We start from the raw sequence: 17433 nt of genomic DNA, 5'->3' as shown, positions 1-17433 counted from the left end.
CTCCAACTAAATGTTGGTGGGGCCGAGAAATTGATGCGTTCTCTGCCAGTGCAACCGTAAAAAAGGAAGGTGTGAGGCGGGGGCCTCTTTCGCAGGGACGCCGTACAGTAAGGACAAAGGAAGCGCTATGATATTTCTGAAGTGGTATTTCTCATGGCTTGTGATGATACTGGAGCTGACATGGCCTGTAGACCATACCAATCCCTCTTGGCAGGCACACAATGGCCCAGTGTGCAGAAGACTTCTCCCTTTTTGTTTCTGTCTTTCCAAGCCAGCAATTACAGATGAAAAATTTGGTACAGTCCTTTTTTGTTGTTTTGCCACAGAAAACTAATGATTGTCTCTTGGGAACAAAAGAGCCTTTTGTTGCCATTCTCCCCTCCCCTGAGTGGCTGGTTGTGACAGATCTATTGTCGCCTGTCTCTTGGCCTCCGGTTTAGTTAAGCAGCATGCACAACAAACACTTTGTGGCCAGCCAGGCAGAGTTGGCTCAAAGGCTTCTGCCAGTCCTGAGCTCAAGCCCATATCGCCAACCTGCGCCTTCCCTCCAGCTGCGTTGGACTACATCTCCCATCAGCTCCAGTCACCACCATGCCAGCTGTACTCCCATGCAGCTGGAGGGAAGGCACCAGATTGGCAAAGGCTGCCATATGCCAGGCATATTTTCACAAGTCTAGAGGGCCACTTTGCACCAGGTAACCCCAGTTTCTTTCAATGTCATAATATTGATGCTCAGTACAGAATGTTTGAGAAGTGATGTGTCGGTTGTGTTATTTTATAACCATAATGATTAAAAGCTAGAAGATATTCCTTTATAATGATGATTGTATGTAGATGGCCCACTGAATTAGAAATTGTGGGGTCTCTCTCTCTCTCTCCTCCCCCACCCCTCCAACTCAGATCATATGACTTCCATAAAACTTTATTTTGAAGGTACTCCAGTAGATGATTCACGTAGGATATTTAACTGATCTTCCTCCCCAGTTGTGGAATATCGTCCCCTCCCTGCCCCAAAGGCAGCTCTCTTTGACCAATAGGAACTCTGATGGATTCTGCCCTGCTGCTCCAACCTCACCTCTTAAAGAAATGTGCTTCTATATATATTAGATGTCTTACAGCTGTGCTGTTTTAAATGTGGCTAAGTACCATAATGGTGATGGCTGATACTTGTATACAGTTTCCAAGCAAGTACATTTCAGATTTCTCCATTATATTCATTCTACAGTGGTACCTCAGGTTACATACTCCGCTAACCCAGAAATAACGCTTCAGAAATTGTGCTCCGGTGGCACAGCGGCATCAGGAGGCCCCATTAGCTAAAGTGGTGCTTCAGGTTAAGAACAGTTTCAGTTTAAGAACGGGCCTCCAGAACGAATTAAGTTCTTAACCTGAGGTACCACTGTAATTCTGTTGCTGATGGTACATGTACAGCTCAGTCTGTCCTAAGCATAGTGATGTAATGTATCATGGGTTTTGAACAATCCAAGCCTTGCTCAAGTTCTGGGTTGGTTGTCAACAGAATGGCCCACTTTAGGGGTCTCTCTCTGAGCAATTTGGGCAGGGAGACTCTTCTGTGTTGCACCCTGTGCCTGGTTTTATTCTTTGACGGTTCAGTCCAAAGTTCCGGAAGCTGCCCCTGTGCTGTTGCAGGCATGTTGCTGACTCTTGCCCCCTTGGGAGAGCCCTCCCTGCAAGAAGCCCAGCTATTCTGAAACCCTCCCTGCCCTCACCAAGGAAGCATTCCACTGCCCCCTAACGAGCTTGTGATGAGCTCCTAATGATGTCACTTTTGAGGGCTTGCATTTCAAGACAAGTGGCGTTGGCAGGAGAGAAGTAGGAACCACAGCTGTGAAAACCGTCCAGGGACGAACCGAGGATCAGTCACTCGTGCATTGCAAGCAGGAATATTTGAGGCTCAATCCCTGGTATTTCCAGTTAAAAGCGTTGCAGGTAGCAGGGCTACGAAAGACGGCTGTGGAGATCCGTTGCACATCTGAGTAGACCATGCTAGGCTGGGTGGACCTGAGTCAGCGTAAGGCAGCTTCATGTGTTATCTATACTGGTTTTTGTTGCTGAATCTACTGAACCCAGCATTTCATCTCTAGCTGTGCCACTGGATCCCAGGAAGTTACTTTTCCCATTCCGTGCTGCCCATTGCCTGGGCTTTCATGCATTGACACCCACCTCTGCTTGTTTTACCAGTCTATGTTTCTTATGGGGAAAGTGGAATCGATTTGTTAGCTTTGAACATTTCCTCAAAGATTTACATAGGGCTGCCTTTCACCAGTGGTGACATCATGCTCTGGTCTATTCTAACACATTTCATTTTGCTTTTTGCAGTATTTCATATTGCTGCTGTGCATCTTCCTGCTTGAGGTAATTGCTGGGATCCTGGCCTATATCTATTACCAGCAGGTAAGCAACCACTAATAACTAGCAAAAAGCTTCTCAGTATGATAGACTGTATTTTCCAGGGTTCTCACACCATTGCCATTCACTTCTCACAAGTGTCCTGGTGTTTGTCATAAAAGCATGCACATGTTTGTTTGTTTGTTTGTTTGTTTGTTTGTTTATTATATACCACCTTCTCCTTCAAGGGGGTGTACAAGGTTCTCCCCATTTTATCCTCACAACAACCCAGCGAGCTTCATGGCTGAACGTGGATTTGAACTCTTCATCGCTATGTCACACTAGTTCTCCTTTTGCTCTGCACAACCTGTCATTCCACTGTGGTTTCCCTTCACACTCCCATGCCCAATCCCAGCCAGCACTATAGTGACAGCGGTGGCAACATCACAGGTGAAAGAAGCCTGCTGCAGGCAGAGGCTCTTCAGTTCCCTATGACCATGTCTGTTGCAGAGATGAGTGATGCCCCGTACCAAGGCCACTGTGGCCAATAAACTGATACCCTGAACTGATGGGGTGAGGGTGGGTGTACAAGAGCTATTTAAGTGTCCTAGAATAGCAGGGGATGTGGGTGGCGTTGTGGTCTAAACCACTGAGCCTAGGGCTTGCCGATCAGAAGGTTGGCGGTTCGAATCCCCGTGATGGGGTTAGCTCCCGTTGCTCGGTCCCAGCTCCTGCCAACCTAGCAGTTCAAAAGCACATCAAAGTGCAAGGAGATAAATAGGTACCGCTCCAGCAGGAAGGTAAACGGTGTTTCCATGCGCTGCTCTGGTTCACCAGAAGCAGTTTAGTCATGCTGGCCACATGACCCGGAAGCTGTCTTTGGGCAAATGCCGGCTCCCTCGGCCTATAGAGTGAGATGAGCGCCGCAACCCCAGAGTTGTCCGCAACTGGACCTAACGGTCAGGAGTACCTTTACCTTTAGAATAGCAGGCCCATATTGTGTGACTGCTGAGATTTCAGTTTAAAGGTATGTTATGAGCCCATCTCGTCCTACCTTTTTCTCTCCCAGTACCCTCCTCTGGTGTATAAAAAAACTTATTTTCATTTCAAATCTTATTTGTGTGCATTCGTATACAACATTGGCCCAAGCAGAGCCAGTTTTGTGGTGCAGCAATGTATTTATTTATTTGATTCCATTTATGAATCACTTCCCATAAAATATGTTGAAGCCATTTCACAGTGTAAAATGTCATCAACAAAAACAATTCTATGTGTAAAAAAATGGGTTTTTTCGTGGGTCTACCCTGAGTATGTCTCTGTACGATATCACCCATTGATTTATGGTATATCAGTTTGATTTTTTTTTAATTTAAAAAAACCAGCAGTGCCACCCAAAATGGTATATGCCTATGAATTGTTTATGAGTTTGCCAAATTAATACTGCATGAAATAGATCAGCATTGAGTTGATCCAGAAAAAGTGTCCTGATGTGTGAAAATACCCTCTAACAAAGCATCTGGCTAGCTGCTGCACCTGTGCTTGGAATACAAATTTCCTTTTGCATTGCCTCTTTCTCTCTTTTTCCTTGTCACATTAGTATGAAGTGGACTAACAGTCTGATTGCTTGTGCTGAAGATTCCCCCCCCCACACACACTTACTAGCAAAAAGCTGCTGTTACTGTAGCACCTTCCTATTGCATAAGTAAGTGCGACTAAACCCAGAAAAGCTCAATAGGGAAAATAAGAGGTCTTACATGCACCAACTTCCTCAGGATCATTCATATTTTGTTTAAACGATTCTGATGTCAGCATTCAGCTACAAGTATACAGCTCTGGTGGCCCAAAGGCAATGGGAAGATAGGTGTGTGACAGAACACTGTAACTCAGGTCTTCACACATATCCTTTTATAAAACAGATGTGTGCATTTCAACAAAGCTTGATCTCCTGGGCTACACCACATGCTTTCATAAGCTGCTACCAGCTTTGCATAGATCAGCTGTTCCCAACCTGGTGCGCTCCAGATCTTGCTGAACTACAGCTCCAGTCAGCCCCAGCCAGCATGGCCAGAGGTTATTAAGGATGGAAGTTGTAGTCCAAAACATCTGGAGAGCACCAGGTGTGTGTTGGGGGGGAATGACTGTTCTAGATGGGGTTTTTTATAGTCTGTTTTCCCCCACCCAATAGCCTCTGAGAAGACGCCCTTGCAGGGATTTTGTTGCATCTTATTTATTTAATGGGTAAGGTAAAATGAAGCTAACTCCTATATCCAGGTTTGCATGGAAATTGTTTAACGGACTGCCTTGAACAATTCCAAAGCAATCACAACTTCATATGGACAGAAATTATCCAGCATAGAACAGGCAAAACATTTTTTTCAGAGAGAGGAAGCTTTAGCTCTTAGTATGCTTATCCAATCATCTTCCCAGGAAGGATGAGCTAATTTAAAATGCTGTTTCAGGAATGCATGGGATTGGCTTTGATAATGCAAGCAAGTGAGCATGGCATGCTGGGATTTGTAGTTTTGGGAGGGACACCAGTGTTTGTGTGGATCTTACTTGTTTTGCAAGTCTCTGTTTCTTCTGTCTGCCACGCCTTCCTTGCAAGCCTCCTTTTCCCTTATATCTAGGGTTGAATGCACTTTGTCTTTTGTGATTCTTCCTCTTATTTCCCCCTCCTTGCTTCCCTTTCCCACAATATGCTTATAAAACTGTGTGTATTTGCTTTTGCTGCCTTTGTTCCACGCTGCAGTTCTTTCCTATGAGCCCACAGGTAATTTATTTTGTTTTTTTCCTGGAAGGCATCTGCTAATTGAGTCTCTCTCTTTAATTTTGCTTCTGGTGCCAGCAAACCTTTCCCCCTTGTATTTGTGTGAATTATTCATCTCTAAAGCCTCACATCATTTGGGTTCAAATCAAAGCACTTGTCTGGCAAACAAATGATGCTCTAGTCGCTCATTTGATATGTTTACCTTCTTGTACAAATGGAATTTAAGGATGTATCACTGCTGTATTTTGATGCAAAAACCCTTGCTTTGTTTCCTGGGGCATCTACTCCTCTCCCCAAGTGCTTCTGTGGTAGAGCATTTTCTTTAGATGCTGAAAGGTCTCTGGGTTGAGTTCCTAACATTTGGAGTTAAAATATCTCCATGGGTTGGGCTGAGAGAGATCTCTGCTCAAGATCCTGCAGATATGTAGCCAATCAGGGTTGACAGGTAGTTAGCTAGACGAGCCCATAATATAAGGCAGTATTGTTGTTTCTATGTACATTGTAGTAAGAGTTTGATGGAACTTTGCATCTCATTCACCAGCGGTGAAGTGCATGCATGAGAGAAAATGTAGCTCATGGTGACAACTGCAGAGCTCTACTTTCAAAAGCACTGGGGTTGCTGATAGCCTGTCCCATGAATCCAGTCAAGCCCAGGTGCTTGGGCCCAAGCCAGTTGCGTCCCAGGGCCATAAAACAAGCTAGAATTTAAGTGAAGTGGGATCCCAGTTTATTTTACAGAAAATATTAGAAAATAAGCTTAGGCTAGAGGTGGCCAGACTTCAGGATTGTGGGATGTGTATTTGGCTTTTTAGAAGACACCCAAGGTCCACCAACTGGAGCAAAATAGTGGCAGTGCGATTCTGGTAGAACATGTTGTTGGAACACTTTCAACTTGGGAATTGTTTTCAGTAGCAGAACTAAGTTCACAGTCCTGTTGGACACAAATCAACTGCTGGCTCCCCTCCTGCAGCTTTCTTCATCTCAGCAGCCTAATTTAGAGGAGAGGAGGGGAGTGTGTCATTCCTATTGTTAAAGGATTGGGAGTCAGAATTCTTGCTGATCTGTTGCAGATCACTCAGATCTCACCAGCAGATTCTGATCTACCTAGGCAAAAGGGAAGAAAGGCTTGTTTCATCTGCCTGTGTTTATTTAGAGCTTGGGGATTCTCTAGAGCAGGGATGTGACCTTCCATTAGTCCTGGCCTACATGGCCAGTGGCCAAGGAAGTTGTGGGTTCTAGTCCTGCTACATCTGGTGAGCCACAGGCTTTCTATCCCTGCTCTTGAGCAACCCACTTGCCTAACACTCCAACTCTCCATCTCGCCTTTGTTTCCCAAATTTATTTATCTTGTAAAATTGGACCAGGGATCTATTGAGTCATTCTGGGTGCAGTTTTGTGTTGGTTATCATGCAGGGAGCTATGTTGAAGAAGGATGTTATTCACATTTCCTTTCCATCCCCATTACCTTTCCCCCACCCTATGCAGCTGAATACGGAGCTGAAGCAAAATCTGAAGGAGACAATGACCCAGAAGTACATGAAGCCGGATGAAGTGTCTGTGACTAGTGCAGTGGACAAACTGCAGCAGGAGGTAGGCTTAGCAAATAGATTTAAATAGGGTGATAAGATTCTATATCTTTCGACTATGGACAGAAATATTCCGCCAAATATGTGGAATGGTTTCTCCTCTTGCCTAAAATGCACAACAATTGATACAAGATAATAACACCAAGCCAAGCTATCTGTAAACAAACAAGAAACATCCGTAAAAATGGCAAAAGTAGTTTCTTTCCCAAATACGGTAGGTTTTATCTTAAACAATTGCAAATGGAGTAAATAAAGAGTTCACTTGTAATATATCAGAGGTTCAGTGCTCATTTCTTCTCTTTCCAAAATAGATTTTATCTTGAACAGCTGCAAACTCAGTAATAAAGAGTCCACTTGTGATATTCCAGTGGTTCAGTGCTTGGACATCGTTCTAGTAATCAGATGCTTCGTCGCTAAACTAGGAGGTTTGACAAACTGAAGGACACCATCCTCTCTCTATGCTCCTCCCAATAGAAACATGCAGATGGGGACAGATATACCCCTGCCTTAAGTTGTTTACATACTGTCTTCTCTTGTATATTATTTACTACAAAACTCGATACGTCTGATTGATGTCCAAGCACTGAACCACTGGTATATCACAAGTGAACTCTTTATTTACTGCATTCGCAATTGTTTAGGATAAAACCTATTTGGGAAAGAAACTACTTTTGCCATTTTTTTGGACGTTTCTTGTTTGTTTACAGATAGTTGCCTTGGTGATATTATCTGTAGCTGTAGTCATTGTATCACCACTCTGTTCATTCTTTTATTGTTAAAATGCACAACGGCATCTATGACATGTATCTTCTGGGCCCTTATCTCTGTGAACTAGCCTCTGCCCAGCTGGTACCATCCAGATATTTTTGCCTGCAATGCCCATCAGCCTCAGCTTGCCCTGCTGGCTGAGGCTGATGGGAGTTTTAGTCCAAACTATCTGGAGAGCAGCAGCTGGGCAGAAGCTGGTATACACAGTTGCAATTTGGACCTGCAGGCTGCTGTTGCAAGAAGATCCTATGTGCTGTGCAAGCATCTAGCTGTGCTGTGCTCTGGCCTGTAGATTCTATAAACATGGTGGGAATGAGCTTCATTCTCATGCACATGGACCATTTTATATTGCGAATTGAGGTCCTGCACACACATTCATGTGCAACAGGCTTTCTTTCCACCTCCCTTTTTTGTGGCAAATGCCATCTGCGTTGCAAAAATGAGAGACTAATTGCAAAGAAATATATACATATAGGCCATAGCTCATCTGGATTGTTTGGTGCACAGCTTGAGAGGGGGAGCTCCAGACTTCCATTTTTTTGAGTAGCACATGAAATTATCAAATTACTGTTTTATCTTTCTCTTTTTGTAAACGGCTTTGAGGTTTGTTTGCTTTTTTACAGGCAAGTGGTATATAAATTTTATGACATGAATAAATAACTATGAACCAGCCTTAAGAGATCTAGGGTTTGAGAGATACAGATTGTCTGAATGTTTGCAGAATACTTGATCACACAGAGCAGTCCCTTGGATAATCTGACTGGGCTTTCCAAATATAGATAATTTCCCCCATGCCTCCTACTTTGTACAGATCACTTTCCCATGCCTCCTACTTTGGTTAACCTCCTTGGTCAAGAGGTGCTGTACAGGGCACATGTATTATTAGCACATTGCTGCCTCTTGGCTTCATTCCTGGCACAAGAAGTCCCAAAAGAGAAGCACAAGTGCAGCTGGTTAAAATAAACAGGTGGCCATATTTAGTGGTTGTGTCTCCGAAGCACCAATCCACTTTCCCTTCACATGCCATTGCAAGAGAAAAGTGAGATACCCATCTTCATTTGGAGAAAATACGGCAGCCTTTCTGAATGTGGAAGGTGATGAAGCCTCCGCTACTTCTTTGCCACATCTTTTTCTCAGAGCCAGTAATCTCTAGTGACAGAGGTGCACGATGGGAAATCCAGTTCACAACAGAGCACAGAGAAAAGGCAGGGATTTTATCTTCCATCAAGCAGAGAAGCCCTATTTTAGGTCATTCCATCAGGGAGCACTTGTGTTGTCTGACACACCTAGATTTTTCTGTTTGGAAAACTTGGACAGGCATCTCATTGTTTTAGGCTGTTAATTCATACAGGAGAGGAAGTGCACTCAGCTGCCTAGCTTCAAGGTTACAGAAAGTTATTTGAGACTTGCCGCAGTTCAGGAAGAAGGTGAAACCTTGGCTAGTGACAGGGGAATGATTGGTTCTTACTATTCCTAGTTTTTAGTTAGCAAAACCACTTTACCACAGCAATATTTTTATACTTATGTGGCTTTTTAAAATGTTGATATTCAAGGCAGCTTTGTGTATACTACCTTGAGCCACAGAGTTGGTTTGGTATTCTAATTTTAAAAATATGCATCAGCATCATAAAAACTATTCAGCATTACCTGGTGCTTGAAAGCTTGTTGTTGTTGTTAATTCAGCTTGTTACTCACCCTTCACCACAAGGTCCTAGGTTGTACTACAGCAGTTTAAAATATCAAAACAGTCTAAAGCAAACCATAGTCACAAGAATAGGGTGGGTCCAAAAATGTACACCCCATGCGCATCCTGAATGGATATCCTGTTGAGCAACCAAGTGGGTAGTGTGAGAATGATAAAATGTGCCCCATGTGTACAGGAGAAGGAGAAAGTCAACTGTGCGAAAACTTACTGTAGCTCTGTGGAATACTATTCCCCCACCCCTGCACTCATAACCAGACTTGTACATGTTTACTCAGAAATATATCCAACTCAGTTCAGAGGAATTATTATTATTATTATTATTATTATTATTATTATTATTATTATTTGATTATTTATACCCTCCCCATCTGGCTGAGTTTCCCCAGCCACTCTGGGCAGCTTACAACATATCTAAAACCATAATAAAAACACCAATCCTTAAAAACTTCCCTAAACAGGGCTGCCTTCAGATGTCTTCTAAGTGTCATATAGTTGTTTATTTCCTTGACATCTGAAGGGAGGGTGCCACTACCGAGAAGGCCCTCTGCCTGATTCCCTGTAACTTCGCTTCTTGCAATGAGGGAACCAGCAGAAGACCCTCGGGGGAGGACCTCAGTGTCTGGACTGAGCGATCGGGGTGGAGACACTCCTTCAGGTATACTGGGCCAAGGCCGTTTATGGCTTTAAAGTTCAGCACGAACACTTTTAATTGTGCTCGGAAACGTACTGGGAGCCAGTGAAGATACTTTAAGACCGGTGTTAATATGGTCCCGGCAGTCATTCCCAGTCACTGGTCTAGCTGTAACAATCTAGATTAGTTAAGTTTCCGAGTCACCTTCAAAGGTAGCCTCACGTAGAGCACATTGCTATAGTCCATGCGGGAGATAACCAGAGCATGCACCACTCTGGCGAGACAGTCCGCGGGCAGGTAGGGTCTCAGCCTGCATACCAGATGGAGCTGGTAAACAGCTGCCTTGGACACAGAATTGACCTGCGCCTCCATGGACAGCTGTGAGTCCAAAATGACTCCCAGGCTGTGTACTTGGTCCTTCAGGAGCACAGTTACCCCATTCAGGGCCAGGGAGTCCCCTACACCTGCCTTTCCCCCCAAGAACAGATTCAACCTCAATCTGTTAGCCATATTTCAAAAAGTAAAAACCAGGACACCACCAAAATTGTTGAGGTTTGTTTGTTTGTTTTGACTTGCTTAAGATCCAGGAGAAAGCACCTTCTTTTGGAAATTCCCCCTTTGAAATCCCAGTAATGTCCAGGAAAATCCGGACGTACGGCAGGCCTACACATGCAGAGCTTCTGGCTGCATGCCTAGGGTGTTTCTCTGCAGACATGACATAAGATGGGAAAGTGCAAGGAAGGGAGGAGACTCGCTTGGACTGCAATGGATAGGAAGCACATGAGGGTACAGCATGCCTGCCAGGAATGAGTTCACTCTAGCTATGTCTCTTCTACACCATGCTGAATATTTGATCTGCTTGCAGAGAATGTAGCTTGATACAGCGAGAACAACCAGAGTAGCCTCTTCATTGACTGTCAAAGGAGTAGTAGGATGTTTATAGGCCAGCTTACACACATCCCATATATGTATAGTAAGTAGCAGTGACATCGCCATGTATAGTTTTGTTCACAGATGGCTTTATATTTAAGGAACGCTTTCTTTAAAAGAAACCAGTCAGCAGTCATGGTTATACTCTCTTACAGAAATGCCAGCTAAACCCAGCTTGGTGTTGCTCTTGGGAAGAAATGTGCATGGCCCTCTAGCTCTGCAAAAGCCCAATAGCTCTTCTGTTGTATGACTGGTGGGCTGTATGCTCCTGCAGTTGTGCAGGCCAGAGTTACAGGCATTCGCAGACATGATACCATAGACAACTTGGGTGTTTTAACATCTTTTGGCAATACGCCCTGCAAACTTTGCTTTTATGTTTGTGTGTGTTCAGTTTAAGTGCTGTGGCAGCCATAACGCTTCAGATTGGAGTGACAGCGAATGGATCAAATCTCCTGATGCATTAAACCGGAAGTTCCCAGACAGTTGCTGCAAGACAGTGACAGATAAATGTGGCCAAAGAGATCATCCTTCGAATATCTACAAAGAGGTAAGGAATCAGGCCTGAGCCGCCTCCCTCTTATCTGCAAGTTAAGTGGATGCCAGATGGCTCTGAGACTATACTTTTATCAACAAGAGTTGCATGCAAGGCACCACAGCAGATTCAGCCTCTCAATACATTCTACATTGCCTGGTGATTTTCTTCTAGAGCGTTCACAAAACACACACAAATAGATATTTATATTCCTCAGCAGTGCTGTTCCAGCACACAGGCAGGTGAGGCAGAGACACTTTGCCACCATCTTGTGGTGTTCTTGTTTTTTTTTTTTCAATTTTCATTGAAAAGGGACAGAGATTCAGACTTGGCAACCTAAACTGTATTAAAGAAAAAAAGTTTGTCCCCTTAAACTCAAAAATACTTTGGAAAGTTGTTTTTTTTAACCACGGAATTCCAATTTTCCAACTGTCAGTTGACGTTTCAGTCTACAGAGTGTTCTGCCAAAGAGTGACGGCAATGAAGCAATCATTTTTCAACAGGATTCAGAGGGGGATTAAATGATATGAGGAGCGTGAATTACTTCTGCAACTAACCTTGTTTTAGTCAGACAGAGTCAGACTAAGCCCTGTGCCTCGGGGCATGACTGCTGAGCCCAGGTGATTCTTGCTGCCCACCCCCCAGCTTCTTTTCCAAAGTGCAATAGGACATACTTTTGGTGAGAAAAGATACTCCTTTGAAAGGAGATTCCACCATTTTGTATTTCCTTCCCCAGCTTGCCTTGGCCTCCATTTCCTCCTCATTCGCCTCTTGTCTCACATTGTCTTGTTTCTACATTGTAGGCCTATTGGGGCAGGGAACTGTCCTCTCATGTAAATCACACAGAAGTACCATTTACGTGGATATAAAGAAATGTATTAAATAATATTTCCAAAGAGTTGGAAAGAATAGTAAAGTATTTACATTCTGCAACATTTGCCTCCAGTCTGCCTTTTGAGATTGACCTGCCCATGACAGGCGGCCGAAAGGAAATGTGGAAAGAATAACTTGGAGAGCATCTACATAACCAGTTTAAACACATTTCAAAACAGTCATCCCCTCTCTTTGGGAAATCCTGAGAACCATAGTTGTATGGGAAGGGGCAGGAGATCCTTTAACAAAGGGGTTTAAGCATCTTCCCCAAACTAGACCTCTTTGGGGGAAGACATAGACGTTAAATTGGTACAAAAGTAGTTATAAGTGTGTTCTGTAGATATTCCTTTCCATTTTTATCCTCGCCAGAGCTACCCTATGAGGTAGGCGAGGCTGAGGGATGGCGACTGACTCAAAGCCATCCCATGAGCTTCATAGCTCATGGGGGATTTAAACTTGAGTCTCCTCAGCACTGCCTTTACTGGCTTGAGCTTTGAAACCATGAGCCGTGTACTCATGTGCTTTCTTCCTTAGGCCACTACCCAGTGGGAATACATTTGTGGAATGATCAAACAACTTAAAAAATAAAGCTTGCCTCACACTTCAGCTAATCCTGTTATTGCTCCTGTCTGCAATGACTTGGCAAGGCAGATAAACAGGCCACCAGGAGGCCAAAGACAATATTTTAAAGATGGAGGCAGGCAGCGATTGAGCTTCCCTAACGCTGTGTTCTGCTTCATCTTTTTTTTAGTGCCTGTTGATGCTACAGATTTACAGTTGGTTGCTGGTGCTCCACTGATTCAAGCTACTAGCCCTGATTGGACTTTGTAGGAGCCCTCTGTTCAGGCCACATGTGTAACACGGTTAAAGTGAAGCATTAGGCCAAGAAATCCTTGCAAGGATGAACATTTGCTCACCTGCCCCAGCCCATTTTTTTATTTTTATTTTTTGCATTTATTTGCTGTGTGAAAACTTTTTTTCACATGCAAATCTTGAAACAGCACAAGAAGACACAAATTAAACTTGAAATTATGTCAACAATTTAATCTCTCTCTCTCTCTCTCTCTAGGGTGGCTGCATCACTAAACTGGAAAACTTCATCCAGGAACACCTGAAAATCATTGGAGCAGTGGGGATTGGCATTGCTTTTGTACAGGTATGAGCTAGTAATATGCAAGATCGAAGTGTGCAAGGTTAGCGGTTGGGAGACCACCATGCTACAGTTCCTGTCTCAGGTTTACTGTTATGAGAGTAATTGGCGACTGGGGACCTGTAAGCAAAGTCTGACCCACGGATACCTGTCATCCAGCTCACCACTGATCCGAAAGCTGCTATAGGACAGACAAACAAACAAAAAGCGCTGCAGAAAACATATTGGTAATCAGCCACAGAAGAGAAAGAGAAAGGTTTCAGGAATATCATGAAAGGTGCATTCTTCCCTAGCAGGGTCTAGGCAGGAGTGTGGCATAGCACTTGGCCAATTGCTCCAGTGATTGGCTTTAGATTGGCCTGTTGCCCACTCTGGTTCCCAACAGCACTGCATTAGGGCAAAAAGGACATCATCAATTTCTCTTTGCTATTGTCTGTAAATTAGAGATAATAGCTTTGCAGGATCCAGAGGATCCTGTGTGCAAATTGTAACCATGTAAAAGCAGCTGGAATTAAGCAGCAGTCCAGCACCACTGGATTCTGGAGGCTTTGTTGGGTTTGCTCTGAATGTGGGAAGTGATTCTATATTCCATCTCTGTGCCTTGAGCAATCTCCTGGTCATAGAAGTAGCTGTCATCTCTGATCTTATTTTTCTCTCTCTCTCTCACACACACACAAACTAAGCTCAAATATCATCTCACATTGCACTATATATGTGTGTGTGAATATTCTCACCCATCGCATAGCTGTCAACCTTTCCCTTTTTTGTGGGAAATTCCCTTATAGCAGTGGGGAACAGCAGGGAGGGTTGACAGCTATGCACCCATGTCTATTTCTTTTGCAATTTTCTGTATCTCCATGATTTGTGGCAATCATGAATTTCTGAAGCCAGTGTGTTGGCTGAGCACAGTATATCAACTAGCACTTCTAATGAGTTCTCAAAAGTTTCTAGCCCCCCCCCCCACACAAAAAGTTGCCTGCCAGCCTGCATACCTGCACTTACCTGTCTTGCCATTTGTGGTTCATTCATGGCCTCAAAAGTTGGCTTGCTTTCAGCGTTCAAATTGCTTCGCTAATTGAAGACAATTCCCACTCAATACAAGCAACCGCACAAAGGACTGTTTACATGCCTGACATTAACCTTTGACCCTGACAAGTGGCCCTCAGAAAGTTGCCCTGAATTGATTGTGGCCCTCCCCACCCCTTGGTAGAAGCCAGCTTTGGTGGTGTTTTCTTAGATGTGAGTTATCTGCTCATAATTAATAATAATAATAATAATTTTAGATTTCTAGATTTAATAATTCTAGATTTCACTGTGAAATTGAGACAGTGTCTCCCCCACAATCATTGTAAAGTTGCAATTTTCCAAAGACATATACATGTAAATCCCTAATAACCTGCGTGCTTTAAAAAATGCTACAGTTTATGGAGTAAGGGATGGAGGCGCTTCTAAAGGTTTGAAGTTGCCAGCTCTAGATCCAAATGATTCAATAAAAACAAAACAAAACACCAACGTACTATTTACTGAAGGCAAGGTTGTGAAAAACAGAAACCTTTCTGTAAAGCAGTGAGAAGGCAGCCTCTAGTGGCGAATTGTCCCAACAGCTGCTCAGACTGAGCAGTGTAATTAGAAGGGGGTGCTTTTAAAATAACTTCTTTTTCTTAAAATTCAGAACACTACCAGAATAATCCACATTGACTCTGATATCTTGGGAGTTTTGACAATCACATAGTAACTATCCATTGCTCGATTTCTCTCTTCCCTTCCCATTTCAAATACTTAGGAGAATGTTTCCTTTCCTTTACTTTTTTTTTAATGGCCAAAGGTGGAATGCGCAGTGATCTTAATGTAATCTTAATGCCAAACCAGGGCATTTCTCCCTTCCTATCATGCCTTTGCAGCTGTCATTGTAAAGTGCAGTTCACTCAGGACTGGCTCTTTCTCACTTGGGCGAGATTTTCCTTTTACTTCTTACAGAAAACAGCTATTACCAGCTGTCCAAAGGAATGCCCTTGCTTGCAGCATCACATATCTATTACAGCTGAGCTGCCCTGCTGGAGCATAGGAAGTTACCTTGTACGAAGTCATACTTTTGGTCCATTGAGCGGTAACTGAGAGGCAGCGGCTTTCCAGGGTTTTTGACAGGGGTCTCTTTCATCTATACCTGGAAATGTTGGAGGCTGAGCCTGGGACCTTCTGTGTGAAAGCCAGATGCTATCCCTGAGCTACAGACCACTGAGCTTGCCCAGGCTTCAAGATTCACCTGCTGAGGTTTCAGGTCATATTTTCTCTGTACCCATATTGGAAGCTCGGTCCCTTCTGGCTGTAAAACTCTGTATGACTGCAAGCGACCAACATTCTCTTCCATGTGAGAAGAATGAAGAGGTGCTGAGATACATGGCTTGATGCATTGCTTCTCCTGTTACTTATTGTTGTTGTTTTTTGCCTTCTAGATATTTGGGATGCTCTTCACTTGCTGTTTGTACAGGAATTTGAAATCTGAGCCTTACTAGGGAAGCTTGGAAGACCACCGCACCTGCTTGACTACACCACGTTCCATCCCGTCACCCTATCCTTTTAGGCAGCAGCACAGAAAAAATCAACCTCGCAAGGACTTCTGCTGCTTAAGGAAACTTATTCTTGGATCACCCAGTGCCTCTGCCAGAGAAAGAGAGAGAGAGATCAGTTGTCCTCCTTATGGCAGTCGTGGAGGCCCAGGGCTTACCCAGTCTTTTCTTTGTGGTCCAGAGTCACGGAGTTGTAGAATTCTTATCTGCCAGAAATGTTTCCAAGCCCAGGCCCAGCATTCAATCTGAAAAAGAGATCATCAAAGCTGCCAGGGGCCCCGGCACCTTTCCTGTTTCCCTTTTAGCTCTCTTTTAACCAAGACGTTGACTCTCCGATTGACTGACAACTAGCCCACAAGGATGCATAAGGCATTCACAGGTTGGGAGATTTAAATCCTCTCTTCCTGCACCCAGAAGAAGTGCCTTTCTGGACCAGTGGAAGTTCTGATGCGACGGCTCTTTCCCATCCAAGGCAGTGCCTCTTTCTGCTGGGTAATCTCTTCTCCCGATCTCCTTGAGGTTGTGCCTGAGAGATGGATGGACTAGGTTACCCACAAAGCCGGCTGCTTCATGCTCAGGGCCTCCCCTCTGCCCCAACAGGAGGCCCCCCTGGAGACGAGTCTTGTGCCTTTCAGGCCAGGTGTTGCAAGACTTTTTTTGTTCTGTTAATTAGAAGCCTTGGCCTACTTTTTCAAACAGACACACAAACATTAAGCTTTCTGTTGAAATGGTTTCCTGCCTCAACTGTGCTGTCAAGATAACCCGACTCTGTGGAATGGTGCAGCTCCCCTTTTCATAGGAATGAGCATCCTCTCCCAGAATGACACATCATTTAACTGGGGGAAAACATACTTCTACTTGTTTTTGTGTTGATCTTCAAAGTCAGATTAGCCAGCCAGGTACTCTCTAGCTGGCATGAAAACCCAGAATTCAGCTCTCCTATTCCCCTCTCTCATTAATTTACTGAGTATGCTTCATACCAAAATGATTTCAATTGGCAGTAAGGCCTAAAATTGCAAATTGAACTCTTTGGTGCAAGGTGAGAAAGCGGCTGGTATCTTTTGTATCCACAGCAGTTGCCTCTTCTGCTGTAGAGGAGGCTATTCTGGGAATCGCTTCCAACAACGGATTTGCTAGTTTTCCCAAGAACTAAAGGTTTTCACGGAACATGTTTTAGAAACAGAAAAAGCATCCTTGGTAGAGTAGGTGTCCAGATCCTGTCTATATAGCCTGTGTTCCAAGTATTCCTTCCCCATTCTTACATTGACCTGTTTCACCGCTGCCTCACATTTTGATTTCAGTAAGGGAGCTCTTCCGTTTATCAGCTCTTCCCACACCTCATTTGTAGGTCCAGTGTGGCAACAGCAGCATGCTGAAGAATATACTTCCAGTAACTGATGGGGAACTAGGTGGGCTCTCCAGATGTTGGACTACAGCTCCCATCATTCCTGGCCATTGGTAATAGTAGCTGGCAGCTGGCGGTCGTTGGAGTCCAGTATATGGATCCCCATCCCTCTCCTATCCCACTGAAAGTCTCCTGAGCTATCAGTGTGGCCGCTTGTGTATTGGCATCCT

The 17433-nt window shown here is 44.0% G+C and overlaps 1 protein-coding gene across 2 annotated transcripts in view; it reads left to right on the top strand.

The window, feature by feature from the left end:
* The window catches only part of CD151 (CD151 molecule (Raph blood group)), a 40914-nt gene extending 24123 nt beyond the window's left edge, over nt 1–16791 (top strand). For both annotated transcript variants that reach the window (XM_033155555.1, XM_033155546.1), the window contains exons 4-8: nt 2341–2415; nt 6602–6706; nt 11128–11283; nt 13211–13297; nt 15745–16791. In XM_033155555.1, coding sequence (XP_033011446.1) covers nt 2341–2415; nt 6602–6706; nt 11128–11283; nt 13211–13297; nt 15745–15804 — 483 coding nt within the window. In that variant the 3' untranslated portion in view covers nt 15805–16791. The remainder of the gene's footprint in view (nt 1–2340; nt 2416–6601; nt 6707–11127; nt 11284–13210; nt 13298–15744) is intronic.
* Nucleotides 16792–17433: the final 642 nt, after the last annotated feature.

The sequence above is a fragment of the Lacerta agilis genome, chromosome 1 (assembly GCF_009819535.1).
Source record: "Lacerta agilis isolate rLacAgi1 chromosome 1, rLacAgi1.pri, whole genome shotgun sequence".
NCBI lineage: Eukaryota > Metazoa > Chordata > Lepidosauria > Squamata > Lacertidae > Lacerta > Lacerta agilis.
The sequence above is the reverse complement of the archived record's forward strand: the minus strand, read 5'-3'. Positions and strand labels throughout refer to the sequence as shown.